This window comes from Strix aluco, chromosome 2 (genome assembly GCF_031877795.1).
Source record: "Strix aluco isolate bStrAlu1 chromosome 2, bStrAlu1.hap1, whole genome shotgun sequence".
NCBI lineage: Eukaryota > Metazoa > Chordata > Aves > Strigiformes > Strigidae > Strix > Strix aluco.
This window is the reverse complement of record NC_133932.1, coordinates 131,151,511-131,175,718: the sequence shown is the minus strand read 5'-3', so window position 1 is coordinate 131,175,718 and position 24,208 is coordinate 131,151,511. Positions and strand designations below refer to the sequence as shown.

General features: G+C 43.7%; 3 protein-coding genes across 9 annotated transcripts in view; all 3 read left to right on the top strand.

The window, feature by feature from the left end:
- Positions 1-6,240, top strand: part of SYTL2 (synaptotagmin like 2) — a 64,614-nt gene extending 58,374 nt beyond the window's left edge. For all 5 annotated transcript variants that reach the window (XM_074816381.1, XM_074816382.1, XM_074816383.1 and 2 more), the window contains 4 exons: positions 1,125-1,203; positions 2,119-2,218; positions 2,977-3,182; positions 4,199-6,240. In XM_074816381.1, the coding sequence (XP_074672482.1) occupies positions 1,125-1,203; positions 2,119-2,218; positions 2,977-3,182; positions 4,199-4,344 (531 nt within the window). In that variant the 3' untranslated portion in view covers positions 4,345-6,240. The remainder of the gene's footprint in view (positions 1-1,124; positions 1,204-2,118; positions 2,219-2,976; positions 3,183-4,198) is intronic.
- A 3,309-nt stretch (positions 6,241-9,549) lies between these two features.
- CCDC89 (coiled-coil domain containing 89) lies at positions 9,550-10,614 on the top strand. Its single transcript, XM_074816744.1, has one exon. It carries the CDS (start codon positions 9,550-9,552, stop codon positions 10,612-10,614), a length of 1,065 nt encoding a protein of 354 aa, XP_074672845.1.
- Positions 10,615-12,696: 2,082 nt separating this feature from the next.
- On the top strand, positions 12,697-16,832 carry CREBZF (CREB/ATF bZIP transcription factor). 3 transcript variants are annotated; one of them, XR_012622164.1, is made up of 3 exons: positions 12,697-13,681; positions 14,340-14,417; positions 15,777-16,832. XR_012622164.1 is itself a non-coding variant. In XM_074816378.1 (3 exons), exons 1-2 carry the CDS (start codon positions 12,746-12,748, stop codon positions 14,386-14,388), a joined length of 975 nt encoding a protein of 324 aa, XP_074672479.1. In that variant the 5' UTR covers positions 12,697-12,745; the 3' UTR covers positions 14,389-14,417; positions 15,777-16,832. The 3 variants fall into 3 exon arrangements, 2 of the variants coding, with proteins under 2 accessions (XP_074672479.1, XP_074672480.1); XM_074816378.1 differs by having other exon boundaries at positions 12,697-13,671; XM_074816379.1 differs by having other exon boundaries at positions 14,340-16,832.
- Positions 16,833-24,208: the final 7,376 nt, after the last annotated feature.

The window sequence follows — 24,208 nt, the reverse complement described above, 5'->3', positions numbered from 1 at the left end:
GGGTGGGTTAGCTATTTTGTGTTTTTCACTGTGTAAGTACTAAACCAAGTCGTCATTTATTTAGGCCTGGTCTTGTGTGTTCTGTGGTTTGTGTTGGTTATAATCATAAATAGCCCTTTACTGGTAAATGGAACATACAGTTCTGAGGTTTCTATTAGTCCAGTAAGTAGCTAGCTCTTATAGTAGGAAAAACTTTCTCATAGTCTAAGGAGTAGGAATTTCAAGGTATTTTTCACTTATGTCAGGTTGCTGTAACAGATCCCTGAAGGCACTTGTTCCCTGAACATGAAGCAAACCTCCCGAGAATATGGAGCAAGTGCAGTATCATTTTAATATCAGATATAATGATGACTTCCATGTCTGCGTGCCTCTTATTTGTTAATGGGTTTCAGTCAAAATCTAAACTTTTAGCTAAGCCACTGCCAGAAGTTCTGGTTTCTTCTGTTTTCTTTTTCTCTTTCTTTTTTCCCTTGAGTTTACTCCACTAGTTGATTCCAAAATTAGCTCAATCCAAAATTCAATAATTTGTAGAACAAAACAGAAATGTCATGGTAGTCTTTAACACGAGTTTAATTCGACTGACTTTAAAACTGCTCTGGGTAGATAAATGTAACCAAATATTAACAGGTGCCATGTTCCATCTACAGATGGTCTGTGACTCTCTGAAGAAGTGACATATTCTTCCACCTTTTTGCAAGATAACTCTTCCTGAGGCTGATTTTTAGATTGTATTAAATGAGACAAAACATTCCGATAGAAATAAGTTTGTAAAAGTGCACTTTCTGTTGCACAAAGAGTAAGTTTCCTGAATGAAAGAGTGTGTGTTCTGGTTTTAAATAAGTGTGCAGCAGTGGAAAAGATGCACCCTCAATGCCTTTTGGCCTCTCCTGGGTTGTCTTTTCTGCTTTAGTGGAAGTGCTATGTATCTGAGGCATGTCAAGTGATGAAACATGCCCTAAAATCTCATGTCTTGTAAACTGATGGAAGACTAATGGATAAGGAAACAAGGGGGCGGGGGGGAAGCCTCGAGTAGAAGTCAAGCTTCTTCCAGTGAAAAGCTTTGGTAAATTCTGTGCATGAACTGCAAGGTTTGAGATTTGTGGGGTTTTTTCCTTAAATTTCAGACTTCGACAATGGCTCTTAACCTAGAAAACAGAGGGGAGATGAAACTAGCTCTCCAGTATGTCCCACACCCTGTTGGAGGTATGGATTGCTTCTTTGTTTGGGTTTGTTGGGCCTTGGGGATTTTGTTCTTCTTTAGGGGAAAAAAAAAAAAAAAGAAAAACCCAATAAATTTTTAAAATGTTTTTCAGCCAATTCAGACATCTTGCTTTAACAGTAGATTTTTTTTTTTTTCTAGAGGAGTAAATCACCGTGGTAATGAATTCAGTTTAGGATCCAAAGATCACTTTAGGATCTTTGGTTGTTTTTAATGGTACTACAGAAGAAATGACCTAATTGCTGTAATCTTAGATGTTTAATGCAGTCTGTGTGTAACAAAATTCTGTTTCTTGCTAATCATTTTAGAGATTATAAATCATCAGGCAGGTGCTGTGATTTGCTAAATAAGCAATGACAACACACTAAATTCAAGCAATATTAGAAGTAGAAAACAGCAATAAGTATTTAGAATGCAGCAGTTTATAGCAGTACAATCTGTTTGGTTTAATCTTGTCTGGCAACTGATACTGGCTGGTCTGACAGTGAAGTTGGGTCTTTAATCCAGCCAGTCAGTCAATAAAAATCAAATATATTAAGAGCACAAAAGATCTTATTTGAAAGTACAAGTGGCAATAAATGCTAACATCACATAGACTGAAGACAAGCTGATCTCTTTATCTAGGAGGCTTGGAAAGAGAAGACCAGTAGCATGTATTTGTTCAGTTGTTACAGAAAAAATGTCATTGTAGGAATACAGATGTGATGTGATCTTGCAACACTTTGGGATGAAGACTGCAGCTTCAAGAGTACAGAGAGGAATGTTGGATTAAGATGTGCGATAATGAGAGTCTAGGCTGAATATCACCTCTACAACTGGGCAGGAACTGCTGCATCATAGAAATTACCCTTAAAAGGGATCGGTAAGGCTTAATCAGATGTTTCATTTTATTTTTGCAGGAAAGAAGACTCTACCTACTGGTGAGGTCCACATCTGGGTGAAGGAATGCCATGACCTTCCTCTTCTGAGAGGCAACAGGCTCAACTCTTTTATTAAGTGGTAAGAACTGTAGTTGGTCATCAAACATGGTGGCCTAATAATGCTACTGATGTGCTTCCTAATCTTATCTTAATATTTCTACATTCAAAGTAGAAAACACCTAATTACTTTCCGAATCCCCTTTATTGTAATGCAAATTGTCCTGCAGGGCTTACACCTTCAAGCTGCTAAGTATATACCACCAAGTAAAACATACTGGGAAAATTTCCTGTGTAATCACTACTCTTTCATTTTGCTCAGTTACTTGGTGGAAGACCTAGTCAAAATTGTGTCTGCTTTTATTTGCATTTAAACGAAGTATGTTTGTGCAAGAGTATGGTTTAGCTTAGCAAATCGTGGGAGGAGACAGAAGTGAGGAGCATAGTTGTATTTCTTCCTCCTTCCTTTCTGCATACAGACTAAAAACATGAAGAGACAAGAATAACAAGATGGTTGGGAAATCTCTGGCAGCAACAAAAAGGTTTCAATGCCATTAGTGATAATACAGCAAATAAACTCACTTGTGCTTCTTCCCCACCAGACTTCTCCTTCCCTTCCATCCTCTGAAGCACAAGGGTGGGTACGTGCTGCCAGTATTTCTTGGAGGGGACTGACAATATGACCTTTGACTTCATGATGCTAAAGCATCTTCTCTTCAGTCACATTCTAACAAGCAAAGGACAGTGTTTAATCAGCATTTTTTGTCTGTTCAGTGTGTTTAATGCAGGCTACGCTGTGCAAGTGCAAACTGACAGTGTGGTTTTTTTTTTTTTCTGAAGTACCATTCTTCCAGATACTAGCAGAAAAAGTCGCCAGAAAACAAGAACAGTGGCGAAAACTACAAACCCAGTATTCAACCACACCATGGTCTATGATGGCTTTAGACCAGAAGATTTGAAAGAAGCATGCATAGAACTCACAGTGTGGGATCACAACAAACTAGCCAACCACTTTCTAGGAGGTCTCAGGATAGGCCTTGGAACAGGTACTGGACAATTAACACATTAATCCTTAATTTAAAAAATACAGTCTTTCCTGTTTTCCTCTTCCATTTCTTCTCTTTTTTGCAATGATCACTGAGCAGCCTTTCAGTTATTTACTGAAGAGTTTCATTAATAACTTACCTATTCTTCAGCACAGACCATGAAATGTAAATAATAGCAGTATTATGAGGGTTAGGATGACTGACAAGTAAGGAGAAATATTAGAAATAAACCTTTGTCTGGCCATACATTGTATCTGGTACTGCTTGAAGTATAAGAATATGCTACTCCTGCACCCAAAATCTTGATAACGCTTTATGAACTTAGACATGCAAAAACTAGGCATGTGGTGTGAAGACAGTATTGGGTGGAGATAAAAAGATAGATCGGGAATGCATGATAAGGATTGAAGATATTGGCTAGAAAAACTTATCAATGCAAACAAGTTTTTAGCATAAGGGCAATATAAGATGTGCAGATAGAAAAATTGTATGTTTTCCTTACTATATTTGACCCTTTCATTGTCCTGTCTCCTCTGAGGGGAGGATGTGTTTGAGTCTTTTCAAGCAAATACAATAAAAAAATCACTTTTTCCCAAATTAATTTCTTGCATGGTTCACCAGAATAGCTTAAAATACAAATTAGTATAATAAGTCTCAGTTTGAATTTTAGAGTGCCCAGGGCTGTATTTCAGGACAGAACCAGTGTTCTGTTTTATTCTTAAACCCTCTCAGATGTTTATCGCCAATACATCTTTCTCCTTGGGATTGTGACAAAAAGACAAAGGATAACAAGGAAAAAAAGCATGGAGAAAGATGACAAAGTTTCCATGTGAAACTGTTGTTAATTGTATTTGACAGAATTGTTCAAGTGTAAAAATGCAGAACTGGCTCTTCAAAGTACTAGGTCAGCTACCTGAGGAGGTGCAACCGTTTTGGAAGATGGGCAGATTTGATTGTCCACTCTCAACTCTGCAGCGTATTAAGTAATGTTTCTCTTAAAACTAACATTTTTCTAGGGAAAAGCTATGGGACTACAGTAGACTGGATGGATTCTACTTCAGATGAAACTGCTCTTTGGGAGAAGATGATGAACTCGCCGAACACGTGGATAGAAGATACGCTACCTCTCAGGATGCTAATGGTCGCAAAATTGACAAAATAAGGTGGCTTTTTAATTGCTAGTGTCAAAAAGAAACCGTGGGAATGAAATTAAATGTGTGGTGGTGAAACTTGGAAGAGGAACACAATAGCTCTTTTGAAAGTCTCTGCTCCGTTGCTGTTCTGGTTTTGTGCTGTCAAATGTCACTTGGTATTTCTAATTAAACTTCTGCCTGCAGATTATTACATAAATTTAAGGGATTCTTTAATTTCTTAATCACTGAAAATGACTTCAAGAAAGAAGGCACTCACAGAATTCAGTGGTAGAGGTAGCTGTGATACTTGGATGCTGGTGTTGCCTACCTGAAGCGTTGCTAATCCCTTAAGTAACCTAAATTACTAGCAAAAATATAAGAGCAACTCAACTCTTTCTGTATACTTCTAGGATTGTTCATTAAGTGTTATTAATAAGACAAGAACAGGTTGTATTTTGTTCGTGTTCATTACTATGTGTTTGTATCCTCATTATGCTGTGTCGGATCTCTCCAGTGAGGAATATGTGCATGAAGAATTTTTTTTAAAGTCCCTTTATTTTTAGTTGTACACTTCTAGGACATGAAAGAAGCATTACACGAAGTGGTACTGTCGATGTTCGTTCTATTCTGCAGAGTGCAGAGGACTGTTAGTTCCAATGTACTATAAAAATTCAGGGTTATAAAAAGTTTGCTTATGTATGTGTTAATGTCTCGCTAGTATACAATCCTTACTCTTAAATGCTGAAGGCATAGAGGTGAAACATTTTTTTATTCAACAGTTACTCTAAAGGATCTAAACCTGCCCATTTTAGTGATGACAAGTATGTTGGGTATTTATTCTGTAAAGTGTACTCGTCTGTATCTGTAACTATTAGCTTTTTTTCCCAAAAGTAATTTATCTGTGCTACAGCGCCACCATTAGGAGAATGTTGGGATTACGGTGGTCTTGGTTTAGATAGCTTTGCAGCAGAGGAAATAGGACTGGAATTTGTAACTTGTAGAAATGCATGCTACTAAAGAAAGGTAAATGCATAAAAATACAAAGTGTATTACTTTTTTTTTTTTAATAAAAGCAGCCTATTAAAGCTAAATAGGAATTAGTGTTTATTAAAACCCAGTGTTTTATGTTAGTAATTCAGCATGCAATATAACAAAATGCAGAGAGAAAACATTTCTGAAAATAAATGGCACATTCCTTTGCTCCAACTGTGTAGGTCTAAAAGCTGGTGAAATCTTGCTCCTCGCAGTAGAGAAGAGAAGGGAGCTTTTCACAGCTCCAACTCAACTGCTTAATTTAATCATAGAAATTTTAAATGCTACTTGGTATTTATTACACACTATGAATGGAAAAAAGGAAAGGTGCTATTCAACCTGCCAGGGAACCCACTTTCATCAGTGAGGCAGGCTGTGGCGTTTACAAATGCCAAAAGTCATTGCCAGTCCTCATCTCTTACTGCTTCGGGTGTTTTGGATGAGACAGGTGGCTGCTACAGATTCCACTTTGACAGGTAGATACAAAACATTCTTGCATGACTAGGGAACAGTGTGCGTGTGACACTTCAGAACAACACATCCGTACTTAGGGGATACAGAGCTACTTTGCTTCTGTATTTGTAAATAGCCACTCCTGAAAGGGTGGTGATTCTGGGAAGGCAGAGGCACCCAGCTTGCTTATATTCACTGCCTCGGTGAATTCATTTTCACCTGACAAGGTAGGTGGCTCTGAACATTTCACAGGATTAAAGTCTTCGTTGTTGTGTTTCCCATGAAGCTCAAATCCATCGCTATGTCAAAATAGCTTTGGGGATGGGATCTTGAGGCTCTCGGTTTGCAGGCAAGTGTCATGTAACCTGCTGTGTTCTATACTGTACAGAATTTTGATAGCTAAACTTGACTGCCATCAGAATAAAACGTTTGGTTTGTGATAGTGTGTCTCCTTGTCTTTTGGTCAAGCAGAACATCTGTCTCACTGTTCTTGAACCATTCTAGAGACAGACATTGCTTACCACTACACAAAATAGATCAAAACTCAGTTTAAATTTTGAAAAGCTACCTGAACATGAATGTAAGATTTGCTTGTGCACTGCGCTTTAGTGTGAGTAATGACACAGCAGTGTTATGTACTCATCTAGATTAATCAAGAAACTGAGCCAAGTAACAAAAATGGACCCTTTAGTACAAAATCAGTGCTCTTCCCTGGTTTTTAATACATTTTTTTCAGCACGTGCAGAAAATGGGAGACAATTAGAGGTAAACCTATAAGGATAGTTGTCACCGCACACAAAAGTGAGTCTTCCTTACGCTTCCAAATTTACAGGAGGTCATCAGAGGCAGTCACAGCAGTGTCTCTGAAAAGTATAGTAGTGCTTAAAAACATTAGATATTTTAAAGTCATTGTTATTGTTAGTCTGCCATGGAGTCTGCATCAAGCTATAGATCTTTAAGTTAAAGATTTTTCAGCAGAGCTTTAACAGCTGTGCTTATAATCTTTTTACTGTTTTACTATTGTCATACAGAAGAAAAATCAAAGCTGTCCTGGTGAGATGAGCTTCAGTAGAAGGGAAGATTACAAACCAAGCTGTTTCATCAGTGGAAAAAGTACTTTGATTACCCTATGCATGCTGTAGGATTTAATTGCAGAGTAGAAACATAACAATTTTGCCTCCTGCTAAATGATATTATGTTGATTTATTAAAAGGTGCTTGAAAGTAATGGCTGCATCTAATCACATAAACCAGCAGGAATTCTGTATTGAAAACATCTAAAGTCATGCTAAACTTACTACTTAAAAAAGATTATTGGTATTTTTTGACATTCCTCTGAATGTGGTTCACATAATAAATACAGCTTTCCACCAAATTCATAGTCACTACAGTAGTGTGTTTAAAATCAATAATATGCTGATAGAGAATGCAAGTTTATGAAGTTGATTAGAATAAAAAGTTTCAAGAAATTACTTTCTTTGTGCTACAGTCAAAAGACTTGTCATCTGTAACCAAAACTTTAAAGGTGTATAGTTAGTTATGAACTGGGGAACACTTTGATAAAATTAATAGCTATGCTTTAATTCTTAATTCCAAGTCACCTTTATGACAAAGCAGCCGTAATCCTAGAAAGTCTTTATATTCATCCTTGTCCAGAGAAACAAATGGGAGAAACACTTTTTTTTTTTCCCCTTCACTTTGAGTTCATCTTTGCTTTAGCCTGGAATGAAGCTTTTTTGGCACACATACATATGTATGCACTTATATATGTGTGTGTATGTGCTCTGAATTACACCATCTTTACTTCCTATAAACCAGGCTCCAATGCCCCAGCTCTCCTTTCATGCTCTGTGCTCAGAAACCCCCTCTTCCTTTTTCTACTTCCCATTTCTGCAAGTAAGCCTGCAAACCTGAGTTGGTGTGGCGACCCCCATCACTCTGACTTTACCCATTTTGGAAGATCTAGGATTGCCCCCTCCTTGTCTTGTTTGCTTCATAGCCTTTACCCACATTACTCACTCCTCTGCTTCGTATCCTTTTCCAGTGGAGTCAGCAAAACCTGCACCAACTTTTTCCTTCCAGCTGCATTGTTTTCCCGTTCCCTATGCTATCTGCCAGATCTGGCATTAACTGCTGAAAAAATTGCCCGTTTTTAGGGCGCGGGCTGTGTCTTTACTTACCGTAGACATGTATGACCTGAGAAGGCCAGAGCCTGCCGTGGTGATCTCCTCTGGCACACGCAGGGCACGAGCCGAGAGGGAGTTCTGCAGACTTGTGGAAATTCTCTTCCCTTTGTTGAATCTGGGTGCTTTTGAGAGTGTCAGCAGCATTTGTTTGCTAAGAAACCCTCCCAGCTCTTTCAGCTGCTCTCATGGGGCTGGCCCAGTTCCAACCAGCCCGGATGAAGGCACTAGCTCTGGGGTGACTGGATTCAGCCTCTTATCTCCACGGAGACAGAAACCTGTGGCGGGAGTGGCAACAAACGGTTGGGGAAAGAAAACACCTGGTAAGAAAACATTTTTCTCCCCTTAAACCTTGCTCTTCATTGTGTTTCCACTGGATGGTCTAAACCTTTTAGTCCTTCCTCCTCTCCTCTGTTATTTCCAAATGTGTTGGTAGGATCCAAGGTCGCAGCAGTGGCAGGGCAGCGCAGGCCGGTGGAGGCGGAGGTAGCGTCCCTACCTGCGGTCACTGCTATGCAGCTCTGAAACCGTCTGTGCTTCGCAGCTGTTAATTCATTTTTGCTGTATGTTATTTTTTTATCCTTCCTTTAAGCTGACTCCTTCCCACAGCCCTGTCTTTACCTCCAGTTAAAGCCCAGGAATTCACAGAACCTGATCATCAGCATGCTGTTTGACGTGCTGTGTAGGTCCAGGTCTGGATCTGAATGAAAAACTCATACATGAGTTTTAGGCTGACTTTTCATACATTGGGTAGCATAGCCTATGATTAGGCACCAGTAATGATTTGGTGCCAATGTAATATAAATATTTTCCTTATTTTTATATGAGGAACCAGACTTCTAAAATTACATGCCTAAAATAATCCAGCAAATCAGTGTCAAAACCCAAGCAATGAACCATTTTTCCAGGCACAAAGTCTTTGTATCACAGGGCATTCAGTAATTAGCATTATATAGATCTCTTATTCATAAATTACTAAGCATGGTGTAAGGCTAATTGGTTATTTTTAATGAGCAGTATGGCATTAAAATCTTATAAATCAATTAGAAGTTTGATGTAACTCTCCATGTTTTACTTGCATTTATAATACCAGATCTGGAGGAGAAAATAAAGGGAAAGGAAAAGGATTGCTTAAGGAATCTACTGCTTTATCACTTACAAGCTTTTTACCTAAATATAATAGTACTTCTTGTAGCTACAACAACAGAGCCCTTTGAGAAGGAATAATTAGCAAAGCTAGTAATCAGCAAATGAATAGGCTTGCATAAACACTAAGCCTAGATTCTTTGCTTTTGTATCATGGAGCCTGGCATCCCTCTCACCAGCCCGCCTAACTCTGAAGCAGAGTGAAGCAGGTGAGGAGGGCTGCAGGACCACGTGGGCTGTGGGCTGCCATCAGTTGTGGGAGGTCCTGTCCCCCCACTCTGGTGGATTCCCAGAGAAACTCCACCAGCCTAGTGCAGTGCTGGCCACATAACCATTGGGTACTGTTTAATTATGCTGAGTGTCATTAAGAGAAGTGGTCGCTATGACATTTTGACTCATCTTTGTGTGAGACAGGGGCTCCATGGCTCAGGATGAGAGGCAGGCAGGGATGGCCAACCCCACGAGTGATCCAGAGACGAGCAAAGACGTGGAGGATATGACAAAAGGCCTGGAGGAACTCTGTGAGAGCCCTGAGGAGGAGAAGAGTGAGAAGGCTCTGCTGCATTCACACCTAGAACAGCAGCATCACCTTATCTGTATACTGGAGAAAAAAGCAGACGACGCACACAAACGCTGCAGAGGCCTGGAGCAGCTCAACGTGGAGCTGGAGAAACTGAGGACAGAGGATGCTGTGAAAATGAAGACCCTGACCCAACGGATTCACCATCTGGAGGGGCGCTTCATGGATCTGGCCAATAACCATGAAAAAATGATCCAGTTCAAGAACGAACACAAGAAACGGCACATGCAGCTGTGGGAGGAGAATAAGTGCCTGCGGCAGAAGAACGAAGCGCTCTTCAGCCAGATGGTGAGGGAGAAGGAAGCTGAAGTGCTCCAGCTTGCTGCCCAGGCCAGAAAGCTCTCGCAGCAGTTGGACTCCTTGCAGGAGAAATGCGCTTATGAGAGTCGCAGAGCCCAGGAGCGGGAAAAGGAGCTACTAGAAGCTCAGAGCCTCCAAGCAAGCGCCTATGCCTGGGAAATCGATTCATTAAAACACCAGCTGCAACACCTCCAGAAGCACCAACAAACTGCTGCGCAGGTGGAGCGCACTGAAAGTCAGCAGAGGGCTCAGGGCAGCGAGCTGCAGGCCAAGCTGGAGAGGGCGAACGAGGAGAAAGAACGGCTCCGGAGCCTGGCCATGGAGAGGGGCAGAGCTCTGCAAGATAAGCAATGGGAAATTGAGCAGCTGGGGAGGAAGCTGGAGATCGCAGAAAACGCCAGGCAGAGAGCAGGAAAGTGCCTCGTGAAAGAGGCGGCAGCAGCAGACAATGATCTGAAGGTCCAAGAGCTCCAACGACAGCTCGAAAGCAGCAAGCAGGCGTGCAGCAAACTCTCGCTGCAGTTCGATGCTTACAGAAAGCACAGCATGGATTTACTGACTAAAGAAAAAGCGCTGAATGCCAAACTCCGTCATTTTATTGTGTAACTGCAGCTTCCTCCTCTGTTCTCGTCTTGGCAGGTGCCTCTACTGTAACTCACCACTGCATTTTGTTCCTCGCCACGAGACCCTCTTCTGGCAGAGACCATTTTCTGATTTCTCCGCATTTACCAGCTTAAATCCTCCTACAAGGATGGTTCTGTAGTCTGTTTTTTTGTTATGCTTTTAAAGAAGTAAGAGTTCTACACTGTTAAATCTGAAGGGGGATTGTTGAACTAGTCAAACCTGTGACATGAAAGATTAGGGTGGAAAACGTAAAATATGAATTTGGTTTATTTTGTCCTAACCTCGGTTGTATCGTACATTTTCATTTTTTTACAGTTAAAATCACATTATTTTCCAAGACAGACCAAAGCTCAAACCCTTAGCCTTTTGCATTTGATTCTCCCTTGAAGTTGGGCATGTAAGAGGTAACACGGAGGATCCAAGAAAGAAATCTCACCTTGCCCTGTGTTGTGAACAGTCATGATTCAGCAACTTAACGGGTCAGAACACAACACCTGATGCTCAAGCAGGTGACTGTGTACAGTTGCCTAGTAGTCTTAGGGGTTTCTACAGTTGGTTTAGGTTTATTTAATGTCATAGCATTATCTATATCCCTGTTCAGCTCAAAATAAATTGTCAGGTCTTTGGGTGACTTCAACAGTCTTTGGAACAGTTGAGGTCCTGGATGTTCTGATAGTTTAGGTGTCTCTTAAATAGAGAAAATAGCGATGATGCACAAAAGGGAAAGGGTGTATGTATGTTTGGCATTTTCTGACAAGGGAATCTTTCCCTTTCCTGTCAGCACTGGGGGATACAGAGGCATCCCCCTCTCTCTCAGCCTCTCTCCCAGCCAAGGAGGAGGTTTTTGGCTGCTGAGTTTCAGCTCCTGCTATTTAACTCTCCAACAAAAAAACCCCAGGATGGGACAACTGGCATTCCCCACCTGGGCTGTAGGCAGCTGCCTCGAGAGCTCTCCAAGTTCTTTCCTGTGTGTATATCAGGGGCTAACTCACCGTTTTAGCTAGCTGTTGGGGCAGCTCTTAGTCTTGAGCATCTACAGTGCCGCGGCACTGCGTCAGACTTGGTACCTGTTGAGCCACGTGTTCAGAAGTGTACAGAAATGGCCAGAAGATCCTACAGCTTGAAACCCGTTCATCTCAAGGATGTACCTAACCAGATGTGCTTTCTAAGTAATAGCTGTCAACAGACTTGTCATCTGAACTTCTCTGGACTCTCCTTGGACCCACAGAAAGCCAGGTGGGAAATACTGCTCTGCTACTGCACAACAAACCACAGCCTTTCTTTTGATCTGGCTCCTACAACTGTCATTTCACACCAATTTTATGGACCACATCCTCTGACTTTTCACCTGTCTTTTTCCCACTGACATGCCCATGCTGCATGTGTGTGTGAACATCTGCAGTGTGAACACCCACTGACCCAGGCTACAAACTAGGCCTGTGGTCACAGGGGAAGGAACACGGTAGGACTTGAGTCTGCTGCTCTGTTTTAAATAGTCAATATGCAGCAAGGAGTGCCCGTTTCCTTCCCGTGACTGTGAGCCTAAAAACAGGTGCCTAAATAGTCTAAATCTGTGCACGGGACACCCACTCGCTGGGTGACAGAACAGTCCCGCAGGCTCGTGGGAAAGCCCCCACCACCCCCACCCCAAACACTGCTGCCGTCGGGGACATCCCTCCCCTTTCCTTCCCCTCGGCTGTGTCTGTAGGCGAGAGACCCACCTCCGGCCCCCAAGCACACCCTTACACACGCACCCATCCCCTCAAGCACACACGCCCCTCACAGACGCCGTCTATCACACATGTACCCCCTCACACCCCCCCTCACTCACACTCCCCCCTCACACACACGCCTCCTGTCACACTCCTCCCTCACACACGCGTACCCCCCTCACACACACACACACACCCCCGCCACATTCCCCCCTCACACACACGTATCCCCCCTCCTCACGGCCGCCGCTTTCCCGCGCGCGGGCGCAGTGGCGCGGCGCCCCCTGCCCCTCCCCGCTGAGGGTGCCGCTTCCCGACAGGCACCGCGGCGGGAGCGCCGGGCCGCAGCCGCGCTCCGCAGGCTCCGTCCCGTCCCGCCGGGCCCCTCGCCCGCCGCCGCCATGCGCCACAGCCTCACCCAGCTGCTGGCGGCCTCCTCCGGCGGAGCGAGCCCCTCGGGCGCCGTCTGGCCGCTGACCGGCGCGGGGCAGGCCCCGAGAGGGCGGGATGGCGGCGGGGAAGGGGATCCGGGCCCCGCGCGGCCCAAACAACAGCAGCCGCCGCGGCGGGAGGCGGGCGCCTTGGAGCCGCGGCGGCAGGAGAAGGAGCCGGAGGCGCCCGGTGGCCCGCTGGAGGTGTGGGAGCAAGAGGACTGGTTCCCGGGGCTGGAGCTGGGAGACCTGCTGGAGGCGGCCCGGCCGGACTGGGACCTGGACGCGGAGCTGAGCGGCTGCTTCTGTGGGGACCCGGAGCCGCTGCCCCCGCCGGGCCAGGGCCAGAGGCCGGCGGCGCCCGGGCGGAGGAGCGGCGGGGCTGGCAGCCGGCTGAAGGCGGCGGCGGCGGCGCGGCTGAACCGGCTGAAGAAGAAGCAGTACGTGCTGGGGCTGGAGAGCCGCCTCCAGGGCCTGGCTGCTGAGAACCGGCAGCTGCGGGACCGCAACCGCGGCCTGAGCCGCCGCCTGCGAGAGCTGGAGCGGGAGAGCAGCTACCTGCGGGCCGTGCTGGCTAACCAGAGCGCTCTCGGGCAGCTCCTGAGCCGCTTAGCCGGGATCCGCGCCGGCGGGCTGCAGCTCAGCACCAGCCTCTTCAGGGACACGGGCAGCCCCCGCCGGCATCACCACCACCTCCAGCCTGCCGGCGAGAGCAGCGACCACGACTACGCCCTGCCCAGCTCCCGGCATCCCAGCCTGGAGGAGGCGGCGGTGGTGACGGAGACGGAGGAGGAGTGGGCGGCCCCCGGCGGGATCTGCCTCCACGTGGACCGGGATCAGGTGTCGGTGGAGTTCTGCTCCATCTGTGCTCGGCGAGCAGCGGCCTCCTTCAAAATGTAGGGTCAGGTACCTGCTGCAAGTACTCGTGGGGTTCTCGCCCCTAGGGGCCTCGCGTCGTGGCGGAGGAAGCAGGCGATGGTGCGGAGGAAAAGGATAAATACAGTGGTGATGGGGTGGTATTGGGGGAGATGCAGAGGAGGGGAACCTGGTGCTTAAGTGGCCAGGGTAACAAAAAAAAAAAATTCTCTTGAACGGCACATTGGGAGCCAGATGGTGGCCTTGGTTAAAGGTCGTGTAAATCTGGCGTGTGGACGGTAGTGGTCTGAGCCTGTTTTTTGCGTAAGAGTCGTGCGAAGCTGTGTACAGCAGTGCGATAATTATCGTGCAGACTGACACGCGCATACACACGCAGAGGTGCCGCCAGAGCCCGTTTGCAGCACTTGGGTGAAAAGATCATGCCGACCTGACGCATGAAGGTGTGCTTGGTTCAGCTTCGCAGTTACCAGTAAAGATAACACTGACTACCCGGTCTTGAGTCAGATAATGTCTAGCCTGCTTATCCTGAGGAGCCGAAAATGCTTGCTTAGAAAACCAAACCAAAAACTTCATTAAGACATCGTCACTGGACAGACTTAAGAAAATAGTAATGATCGGCAAAAGAAAGCATGCATATAAAATTGTACTGCATCTCAGTTATACATTACTATTAAAACCTCTCTGACAGTTTCTCTTTTAGGTGCTTGCCCTGCCAGGCTCCGTTGTGTAGGGGTTAAAGAACAGTCGTTTTCCACCTCGCAACCTGGTAAGGATCAATATATTCCCATAATGCGGTATCAGACAGCTTGCTTTGCTTATGCCAGTCTCTTGTAATGACTGGTTCAGGAAATGATTTTTCTGGTCCTTGGCCTACTCTGCCAAAATGTTTCTAGCTCTAGATGATAACTAATAGTGAAAATTACAGTCACATCATTCTAATTAGCTGTTTTCTTCTTTTCATTTTTTTAAATGAATATGCACATAGTAGCCAATACATGAGATACGTTTTGAATTGAAAAAATAGATGCTTATGCCATTTGAAATATGAATTTTCTGTTAAACTAAGTATCTGATGAGCTGAAAAGGGAAAGTATGCTAATAAGGGGGATGTGACACTTACAGCCTTTTATAGGGGACTGTCCCAAAAGTGTAAGTAAATTGCTTTTTAAATGGCAAAAAAAAATAATTTGTGACCTGTTGGTTTAAAATACTGTCTAGTGTTAGGGATGCACGGTACCTTTATAAAGTCCTTCTCTAGCTTGCTCTAATTCATGATGCGGAGTTTTGCCTGATTAAACAGAACCTGAACACTGGTTATATCTGTATATGGAATCCTAATGTAGAGGAGTCACTTGTTTGCATGGACCTCTAACGAGAATTGCGGTTTGAAGAATGCAGTGCATCGAAGTAACTCGTTACTTTAGCTTCCCATAAGTAAATACCTGTGCCCACGCACACTGAAATTCCTACGTTACTTCAAAGTAGCTTTAAATTTTAAAGATACTGCATGTATATGCATGTGCTTAAATTTACTGTAGAGTTCTTAATTTAGCCTCTTAAAGTATCCAGAAATCTATAACTTTATATAATTAAGCACAGTTTGGAGATGAGCAAATATGTATCTTGAGGCTAATGATTTGAAAAATGCTCCATAATTAACTGAGATAGGAGGAAAAATAGTTTGACCAACAATAGCGTGTGTTTTCTTGTACTAGTCAGTGTTTCTCCCTATCACAAAAGACGAGTGGGTTGTTTTTTCAGTTGTATTATAATGTCCAGGTTGTTTATATGTATGTCAGTTGGGGGAAGAAGGATTGTGAAAATTATAATATGTAAAGTGAGGTTTCACAAAGAATAGACTTTCCTAAAACAGTTTCATTTATTAACTTCTTTTAAAAAAAAGATTCTATTTAGTGTTTCTGAAGTCTTGTTCTTTAAAGCCTTAAATTTTGTGTTTAAGGCTAAGTAGAAGGTGAAAGCGTTTTTTCCCAGTCATTTGCTTTATTGGTGCTAGACCCTGTCAAGTGTTCATCACTATAAAAGGAGTTTGATTTTTCTTTGTGAAACATCACTGTGTGATAAAGTATATGTGTATTTAGCATCCTTGTTTTTCTTTATGCTAAAGTGGATTCAGCTGTGTTGGGGCAGAAGAGACGGGACCAGCTGCTGGCCACATTTCCTGCTTTATTTTAAAAGGTAGTATAAGAAATGAGAATAAAGAGGTAACAGGGCTTTTGCTGTCTTTGGTAAAAAAAAAAAAAAAAAAAAAAAAAGGTTGAATGCTGGGATCATTTACTGTCATCCAAGATGTTTTTTTTAGGAGACAATATCCTATCAAACAGGTTTTACTCCACTGTATACAGAATTCCATCTGCTCAGGGTATATTGCCAGCACAAAAGAGACTTAGTGGGGTATGTGTTACCTTACACCTCTGTGGTGGCATCAACAGGACTGTTCAAAGTTCCAGTCTTAAAATTGTGTAACCCTGCTGTAATTGATGGGTTACGCCAGTGCCACAGGAATCAGTGTTGACCATTGAGACCCGTACTGACTGATAGAATGAAAATAACTGAGTTAGATTCAACCTAGGCTCAATCTGCCTAGCTCAGACTTCATGAACGTGGTTTATTTTGAAGTTTAACATGCCTGATGAAAAGAGAAACGCTAATGTAGCAAGTATGGGATGTTAAAACGGCATTTTTACAGTTACTTCATTGTAGAGGTGTTTTTTAAGTTAACTTAAATATGCATTCTTTCTTTTTGCATCACTGCTAAACGGTAGGGGTCAGGGACGTAGTTCTGCTCTCTGTTGTGAACCTGCACATCGCTCTAGTCATGAAACTACCTGTGAGCTGTGTCTGAGAGTAGCTGATTTTCTGACATGCAAAATGATATATACCGGTACAAGAACAAGGTCAAGTCCCAAGAAAGTAAGTGGCTGCAGGCATTTCTAGTGCCTACTGAATCATATTTAAACCAAATAGAGGGGAGGAAGTTATTTGAAATTCTAACCGACTGTACTATCTGTATGGTGTATTATTAATGTAGCTTTTTGAAGTGGAAGCCTTGAAATGACATAACTTAATACTTGAAAATATATTGTAAATGTTTCTTTGTATTAATGTGCCATCCAGATAAAAATACAATATCATAATAAAATCAGACTTGTTGATCTTTCAATTTATGGGCTCAAATGTTTTTTCATCTTTTTTCTCATTAATGCCTTGCTTTAATTCAGTGGTTCATTACACAGAATGGGAAACCAGAGAGGCAAAAAGGCTGTTGCTGCTAGATATCTGTGTGGGTCATCAGCTAGAAAACAAGATGAAATGGATCAGGGTGCGCAGGAGAAATGTACTTGCTCATCTGTCTTTCAAGTTAATTTTGTGGTGAGGACAAAGGCGTTATTCCTTGAACCAAAGATAGAGTTGTACTTCTGAGAATCACCACTCCTTGTGTTTTACAGTTTTTCTTAGTATTTTATTAATGTGGATGTGTTTGATCAGTAAACCATGTGTAAGGGACTGTGTCAGCCATTTTGTCTCAACATTGCTGATACGCCATTACCCCCCAGCCCCGAGCCGCAGGGCGGTGTAAGATGGCAGCTGTCTGTTTCAGCCCCATGCCATTTCCTCGGCCAGGCCTCAACGTCCCGTTGTTGGGAGGACAAAATCCGCCCAGAGCTGGAAAAGCTGCGGGTGTGCACGGGGCCGGGGGACAAGGGGGACGTGCGGAAGCTGAAGGCGTCAATGGCCGATGCCCGCCCCGCCCCGTACAACCACTGTGGACACCTGGGCATGTGCATGTGGGGGAACACGGGGTGGGAGTATGAAATGAGCTTGGTGGCCACGAGCGAACTAGTGGTGGGGACTGGATAAAAGGGGCTGCGTGCTGCTCTCTAGGGAAACTTCTCGCTTGTGGTAGATTTTTCGCTTGCCTTCGCTGTATCGCTCTCCGAAGCTCTCACCTGCAGAAGTTTTTCACTTGCTTGGTTTCTCTCCATCGCCTGCTGAGCTTTCTTCCCATCACCTGCACTGGGACCAGACCAACAGGACGCGACTGGACTCGTGGTGGTGGTAATTAATATTGCTGCTTCTCCTTTTTGTTTGCTTGCTCAGGTGTTCTGACTTTTCCTTCTTCCTTCTATCCTATCGCTGTTAGCAATTATTTCATTAAATAAAGCTTACAAGGTTGTACGGCATCTGACCCTGTTTGCGTCTTAATCTCGCTCTTGGGATCGTTTAAGAACCCTCCCTGATATTGGATGGGGACATTTTAATTTGGTGTCACAGACAGGATCCCTAGAGGCGAGAGTGCTGTACAACCTTGCTGTGTTCAGCGCAACCCTCTCAGGATGAAATAACCCCCTTTGTGCTACGTTAAGGTGTGACCTCCTGAGAGTGAATAGGGGGCAGAGTGGATAGTAATATTGCATTTGTGTTAGGGTAAGGTGTGACCTCCTGAGAGAGAAAAGGGGAAACTTGGATACACAGGTGTGACCCTCTCAGGACGATAACCACTTTGAGATACTTTTGTGGTAAATTACAGTGTGGCCTCCTGAGAGAGAAAAGGGGAAACTTGAATACTAAGGTATGACCCTCTCGGGACGATAACCTCTTTGTGTTAGGAAAAGAATGACTGCCCAGAAGGCAGCCGATGCTTGTGATGATGTGCCCTCACGGGTTGAAGGAATAGATAAATTATATGATCTTTTGGAAGTGCATTGATCTTGTCTCTCGCTCCCGGGACAAGATTGGGTGAAAAATCACTGGTTTGAACCACAGAGTGTGGTGGATAGGACAAGACTATTGCAGAAGGAAGCTTAGGAGAGGGAAAGGAAAAGCTGTAATTTGTGAGTGTTAGGAGCGAGTCTGGCAGCTGCGGTGGAAGAGAGAAAGCAGAAGTCTTGTCAACCCGATACTGTAATAGACTCCCTGCAGATGGTCTTAACAGACCCTGCAGGAACAATTAAAAGAAAGTAAACAATTGCTAGAGGAGGAAAGAACCAAAATATAATACTAAAGGACGAATTGAGGAATCAAACTTTTGAGGGAGGCGGATACACTGGCGGAGGTAGAAGTGAAGCTTTCAGAGAAGGGGATACGGCAAATTTATCCTCAAGGAGATTTACAGAAGGCAAAAGAAACCGTAGAAAGCCTCCCCCATATGTATCCGCTGGTTAAAACAGAGTACGTGTACGAGGACGATAGCACTAACCGTCCTCAGGTTATCACCAAAGAGGTCCCATTTACAGCAACTGGATTAGCAAAATTGAGAAAAGATTTTGCAAGGACTGCAAAGGAATCAGAGACGGAGTATGTGTGGAGAGTGTCTCTGTCAGGAGGGGATGGAATTTTGTTGTCAGAAAAAGAAGCAGAAGGATAGTGGGGCCCGGGTGTGTTTCTAGCTACTGGTGATCGCCGAGCCCCATGGTCGTTGACTCAGAGAGCTGCCTATTGGGCCGGAGGGCTGAACCCCTCAGAGAGGGGGGATCCCCTTGTCATAACAGGTACGGTGGATCAGTTCGTGGAAAGTGTGCAGAAGGCAGCCTGTCTCCAGATGATGTATGATCAGGAGCTCAAGCCCAGCCAGGGCTCCCCGATGATGATGCCTGTGGACCCAGAAAGGATGTCTCCCCTGATACGGGGACTTCCCAACTCCCTGAAACCCATTGGGATTCAGTTACAAGGGAGGATTCAAAACACCCCCAACAGGGAAAGAATTACGGCCGCTCTGGAGGGGATAGTGAACCCTGACCATCGGCGGCAAGGGACAAAAGTATGGACATGGGGAGAGATAGCCCAGGAATTGATCAATTTTGGGAGAAAATATGGCCCCATTGGTGGATTGTTCCAAAGGACTGAAACCAGGGTCGTACGGACTGCAGAGCAAGTTAGTGGGCGACAACCATCCATGGGGAAGGGCCAAGGCTTGGAGTCGCCCCAAGGTCAGAATTCTGGGAGAGAGAGGCCCCTAACTTGACAGGGACTGTGGCAGCCAGGGCTTCAGGAAGGCATTCCCCGGGACCTGATGGACAGACTCCGACCCAGAAATTAGAACTTGTGTAGAAATGGTTGTTAAAGCACTTCCTTAAGCCACACAAATCAGGATGGGCCGAGCGACTATGGGATGCAGTGACCAGCGTTAGCAGTCACTGGGGAGTAAACGGATGCCCAAAGATCACAGCATTCTGCCCAAAAGCTCCAACAATCATTCCAGCCCCACATGGCCCTGATCACCCCAGCAATCCGTCTCATTTTCCAGGACAACCTGACTTGGTCGAACTCCCCTCAGTGGGTACAGTGCCACTGGTGTTGGACACAACAAGTATACCTGGAAAGCCAAAGATGCTCATGGAAAGGAGCACAAAATTAATACAAGGTGGATTATTCCATCTTTCTAACTAACCCACTTCCGGTTCTCAAAATGAACCGAGAACACTTTCCTTTTCTTTTGTAGGTAAAATCCCACGGAGAACAATATCCTGAGCCCCAACGGGGGATCCTTATGTGGATTTTGATTTTTTGTATAGTATTCATGTCCATTGCCTTATTAATATTTGTAGGATGTATTATGTACCATCATCAAAATTGTTTTGGGCGACCGTTCTCCTCTCCTTTGGTTCTGGGGGAAGCTCCAGCTCTCTAAGTCGGGTCGACATAGCGCTGAGAGATATGGTGTAGATGGGAACTGTCAGTGTTAGGTTAATGGTTGGACTAGATGATCTTCAAGGTCCTTTCCAACCTAGTTGATTCTGTGATTCTGTAAGTGTTAACCGAAAATGGGGGGAAAACGAATTTGTGGCTTTAAGTCATTCTGTTGCCAGTGTATTTAACCTTACTAACTGCTGGGTCTGTGGAAGGCCAGGAAGATTTGAAGATTGGCCTTGGCTAGCCCAACCGGTGCAACCTAAATGGTGGGTCAGAAACCTGAGTACAGTCCATAATGGGATGGGATTCTGGACTGAGGATGCCAATCCCTGGTGACTCCATTTTCCCGGAAAAGGTATTTATTAACTTAACCAGACAAAAGAGGGAGGAGTACGAGTCGGGGAGAGTGTTTGTGAATGGACTTTATCTCTAGGCTTTGATTGTTATGACCCCTGTTGTAGACCCTATGATTGTTCTAAATACCAAGGATGATTGGGGGTTGCAACTGTAAATGGCAACCCAGTGCAGGAGCCTGGAAATGTAATTATTGTGACTTTGAAGGGGAAGCAACTGTGGTGGGAGGATCTCTAGGACCTGAGAACCATTTATATTATGAACAACCAGTAGACACTGAATCATGGGAAGGTCCCTTGCTAATGGGGCCTGGGCTTTAAAAGGTCATTATTGGATTTGTGGACAATATGCCTATTGGAGGCTATTTTTAAATTGGATAGGAATATGTTACATAGGGTATGTTAAACCATTGTTTTTCTTACTATCACAAAACCAGGGTGAGGCGTTAGGGATTAAAGTTTATGATGACCTAATTTGAAATAAGCAATCTATTGACACCGCCCTGACAGGAGGTAGGGCCCAAACCTGGGGCAAGGATGAATGGACCCCACAACGGATCATCCAGCATTATGGGCCTGCCACCTGGAACCCCAATGAGCTAATTAGTGGTGCTCAAGAACCCATTTATAAATTAAGTTGTATTATCTGGCTATAGGCCATTTTAGAAATTATTATTAATGAAACTGCTCATGCCCTGGATTTATTGGCAGACCAGGCCATGCAAATGTGGATTGTAATATTCTAACATTGTATGGTTCTCGATTACCTGTTAGCCGAAGAAGGGGTTGTTTTTGGCAAATTAAACGATTTTAATGCTTGTTTAAAAATTGATGACAATGGTCAGGTGGTCCAAAGAATAGATTTTGGGATTAGAAAACTGGCCCATGTCCCCATTCAAACATGGAATGGCTGGAATGGTGATTTATGGTCTTGGTTACCGGGAGCACCATGAGTAAAACAGCTTTGATTTTATCTGTTATGTGCATTAGCTGCTTTGATGTTTTTGCCATGTATTATTCCCTGCTTTATTCAATTAATCCAACATGTTGTATCGAACATGCAATTCATATCTACTGCCTCGCCTGATGGTGTAAAGCAGATTCGTGTCATTCGCCAATCAAAGCCTGCAGCTGTATCCATTATTTAGACTGCCTTCTTTTCCATCTATTCTTTTAACAATATTGAGCAGTGAATTTGTAGTGTTATTGCTTATCTGCCTTTGTCTAAATTTGGAATAGAAGCTTCTAGGACCAGATGACACATGCACTTTAGGATAAGGGGGAGTGGAAATTGATTTTCCTGCTGCATATGCTGATCCCAACTCAAGCAGACCAGGGCAGCAGACCGTGTGGACTGCCAGGGAAACAATGGATCACCTGGTAGTGCTGATTCCAATTTACTATGTGGCCTTGATTTTGTTAACTGTTACCTTAATTGTTCTTTTAATACTTGTCTTTTATCCTTGCAAATGTCCACCATGTAAACTGCTGTCGTCTTCTTCTACTGACTCCTCACAGCCTTAAAATTAGTTTATAGAATGTTTTGGTTTTGTAAAGTGAGTTAAATTTAAACATGACATATTTGTTAAAGATGTTGGTAGTTATATGTATTCTGACTTTTCCTTTCTTCTTCTGTCCTGTCGCTATTATCAGTTGTTTTGCAAAATAAAGCTTACAAGGTTTGTGCGGCATCTGACCTCGTTTGCGTCTTAATCTCGCTCTTGGGATTGTTTAAGAACCCTCCCCGATATTGGATTGGGACACCACGGACAGGTAGAATACTTACATAAACTCTTCCATGGTCTATTGGCATCTTTCTCCTTTCTGTCCCATTTTCAGGTTCTGAAGTTTGATGACTGGTTAATAATATGCTGTTAAATCATAGTCTTTCATCGAATTGTTATTTCCATGCCAAACACTGGAGTGAGTGTAACAAAAGTTTTGCGGGTGTTGAAAGGAGACCATTTTTAAAGCTCCAGAGTAAGCCAGGCACTGTACTCTTTGATTTCTGTTAATCTTAAATGCTTTATTTGTAGAGAGCAGTTTAAAACAGTCTGCCGGCTTTCTGGCAACCAGGCATTCTAGCGAAAGTAGTCTGCAGCTTGATAAAACGGAACATTTCACAAAAAACATTGCTTAAAAATTTAAAAGCCACACGGGCATGCTCTGCCTTTTTGGCCTCCAGTTGTAGAAAATACCCTGTTCAACACTGAAATTTGTGTTTGTTAGACTGTATGTACCGCAGAACCAAGTGCCCTCAGTGTTAAACTGCCTGGCTGTGCTACCTTCATTTTCCAGTATTTCTCCACCCCACAACCACTGAAGACTATTTAGCATTTAAATAAGAAACAATTTCATGCTCAGTTCTCTGTTAGTCCTTTACAGTTTGATTCCAGTGCTGACTCTTAGTAGTGTTCTAAATTAACTTCTCTGTCTTTTCTCTGAAGAGGTTAGCAGCATCTGGGAGGAAAAAGCAAATCTGTGTTTCTGCAATCTCTAGCTGCCTGGAGAGGTGATATCAAAGTCAATGTAGGGAACTGTATTCCAACACTTGGCATCTCTTGGTACTTCCGGATTATCAGATTTCTCATGCCACTTGTCAAATCTGTAATTGGTTTTCCCTGCAAAACAGATCTTTTGCAAAACAGGTCTTTTGTAAATTTACCTATTTTTTCAAAACTTATGTTCTGTACAGCTTGTAGTTAGAGGTTTTCTGCTAGAACCAACAACATTCTGTTTATAGGGTTGTATTTGCTATTAGACTGTAAATGTCTGGAAGATATGTTGGGAGTTGTTCAAACGGGCTCTGTGTTTAAAGAACACCCTGTGTAAAATTGCACACGGACAGTAGCTGATTCCATAGTTTTTCAGCCAGTTTAAGGGGGATACACAGATTTGGAGAAATAATTTTGCCTTTGCTCATTAGCAGGAGGATGCCAGGAGCTGGACTGGTGTGGGTACAGGGGAGATTTTTAGACTAGATATTAGGAAATATTTCTTTACAGAAGGGGTTGTTAGGCGTTGGAATGGGCTGCCCAGGGAGGTGGTGGAGTCCCCGTCCCTGGAGGTGTTCAAGAGGCAGGTTGACACAGCACTTAGGGATATGGTGTAGTTGGAAACTGTCAGTGTTAGGTTAACGGTTGGACTAGATGATCTTCAAGGTCCCTTCCAACTGAGATGATTCTGTGATTCTGAGATGCAGGTAGCATTTGCACAGGGCTGTGGAACTGATTGTGATGTTGAGATGCAGCATCAAAAATGGTACATATAGAAGATAAACTTAGTGCTTTTTTTAGTATGTCTGTTGATTCTTATTAATAGCCAGTCTCTCAGATTTCTTTTGGTGGTAGTTCAGGCTTTGAGCAAAAGTCCATCACTAGAGGTTGTAAGACACACATTCTTCTAAGGTGGCAATAAAAGCTATTGCTGATACGTAGCCTGCGCCTGGCTTGCTTTTATTAAAATGGTAGAAGAAGGGATACAACTCAAACCTGTTGTAACTCAGATTTTCAGGCGGGGAGGCAGCGTTTGCAAGGAGTCAGTTGGTAGGAGG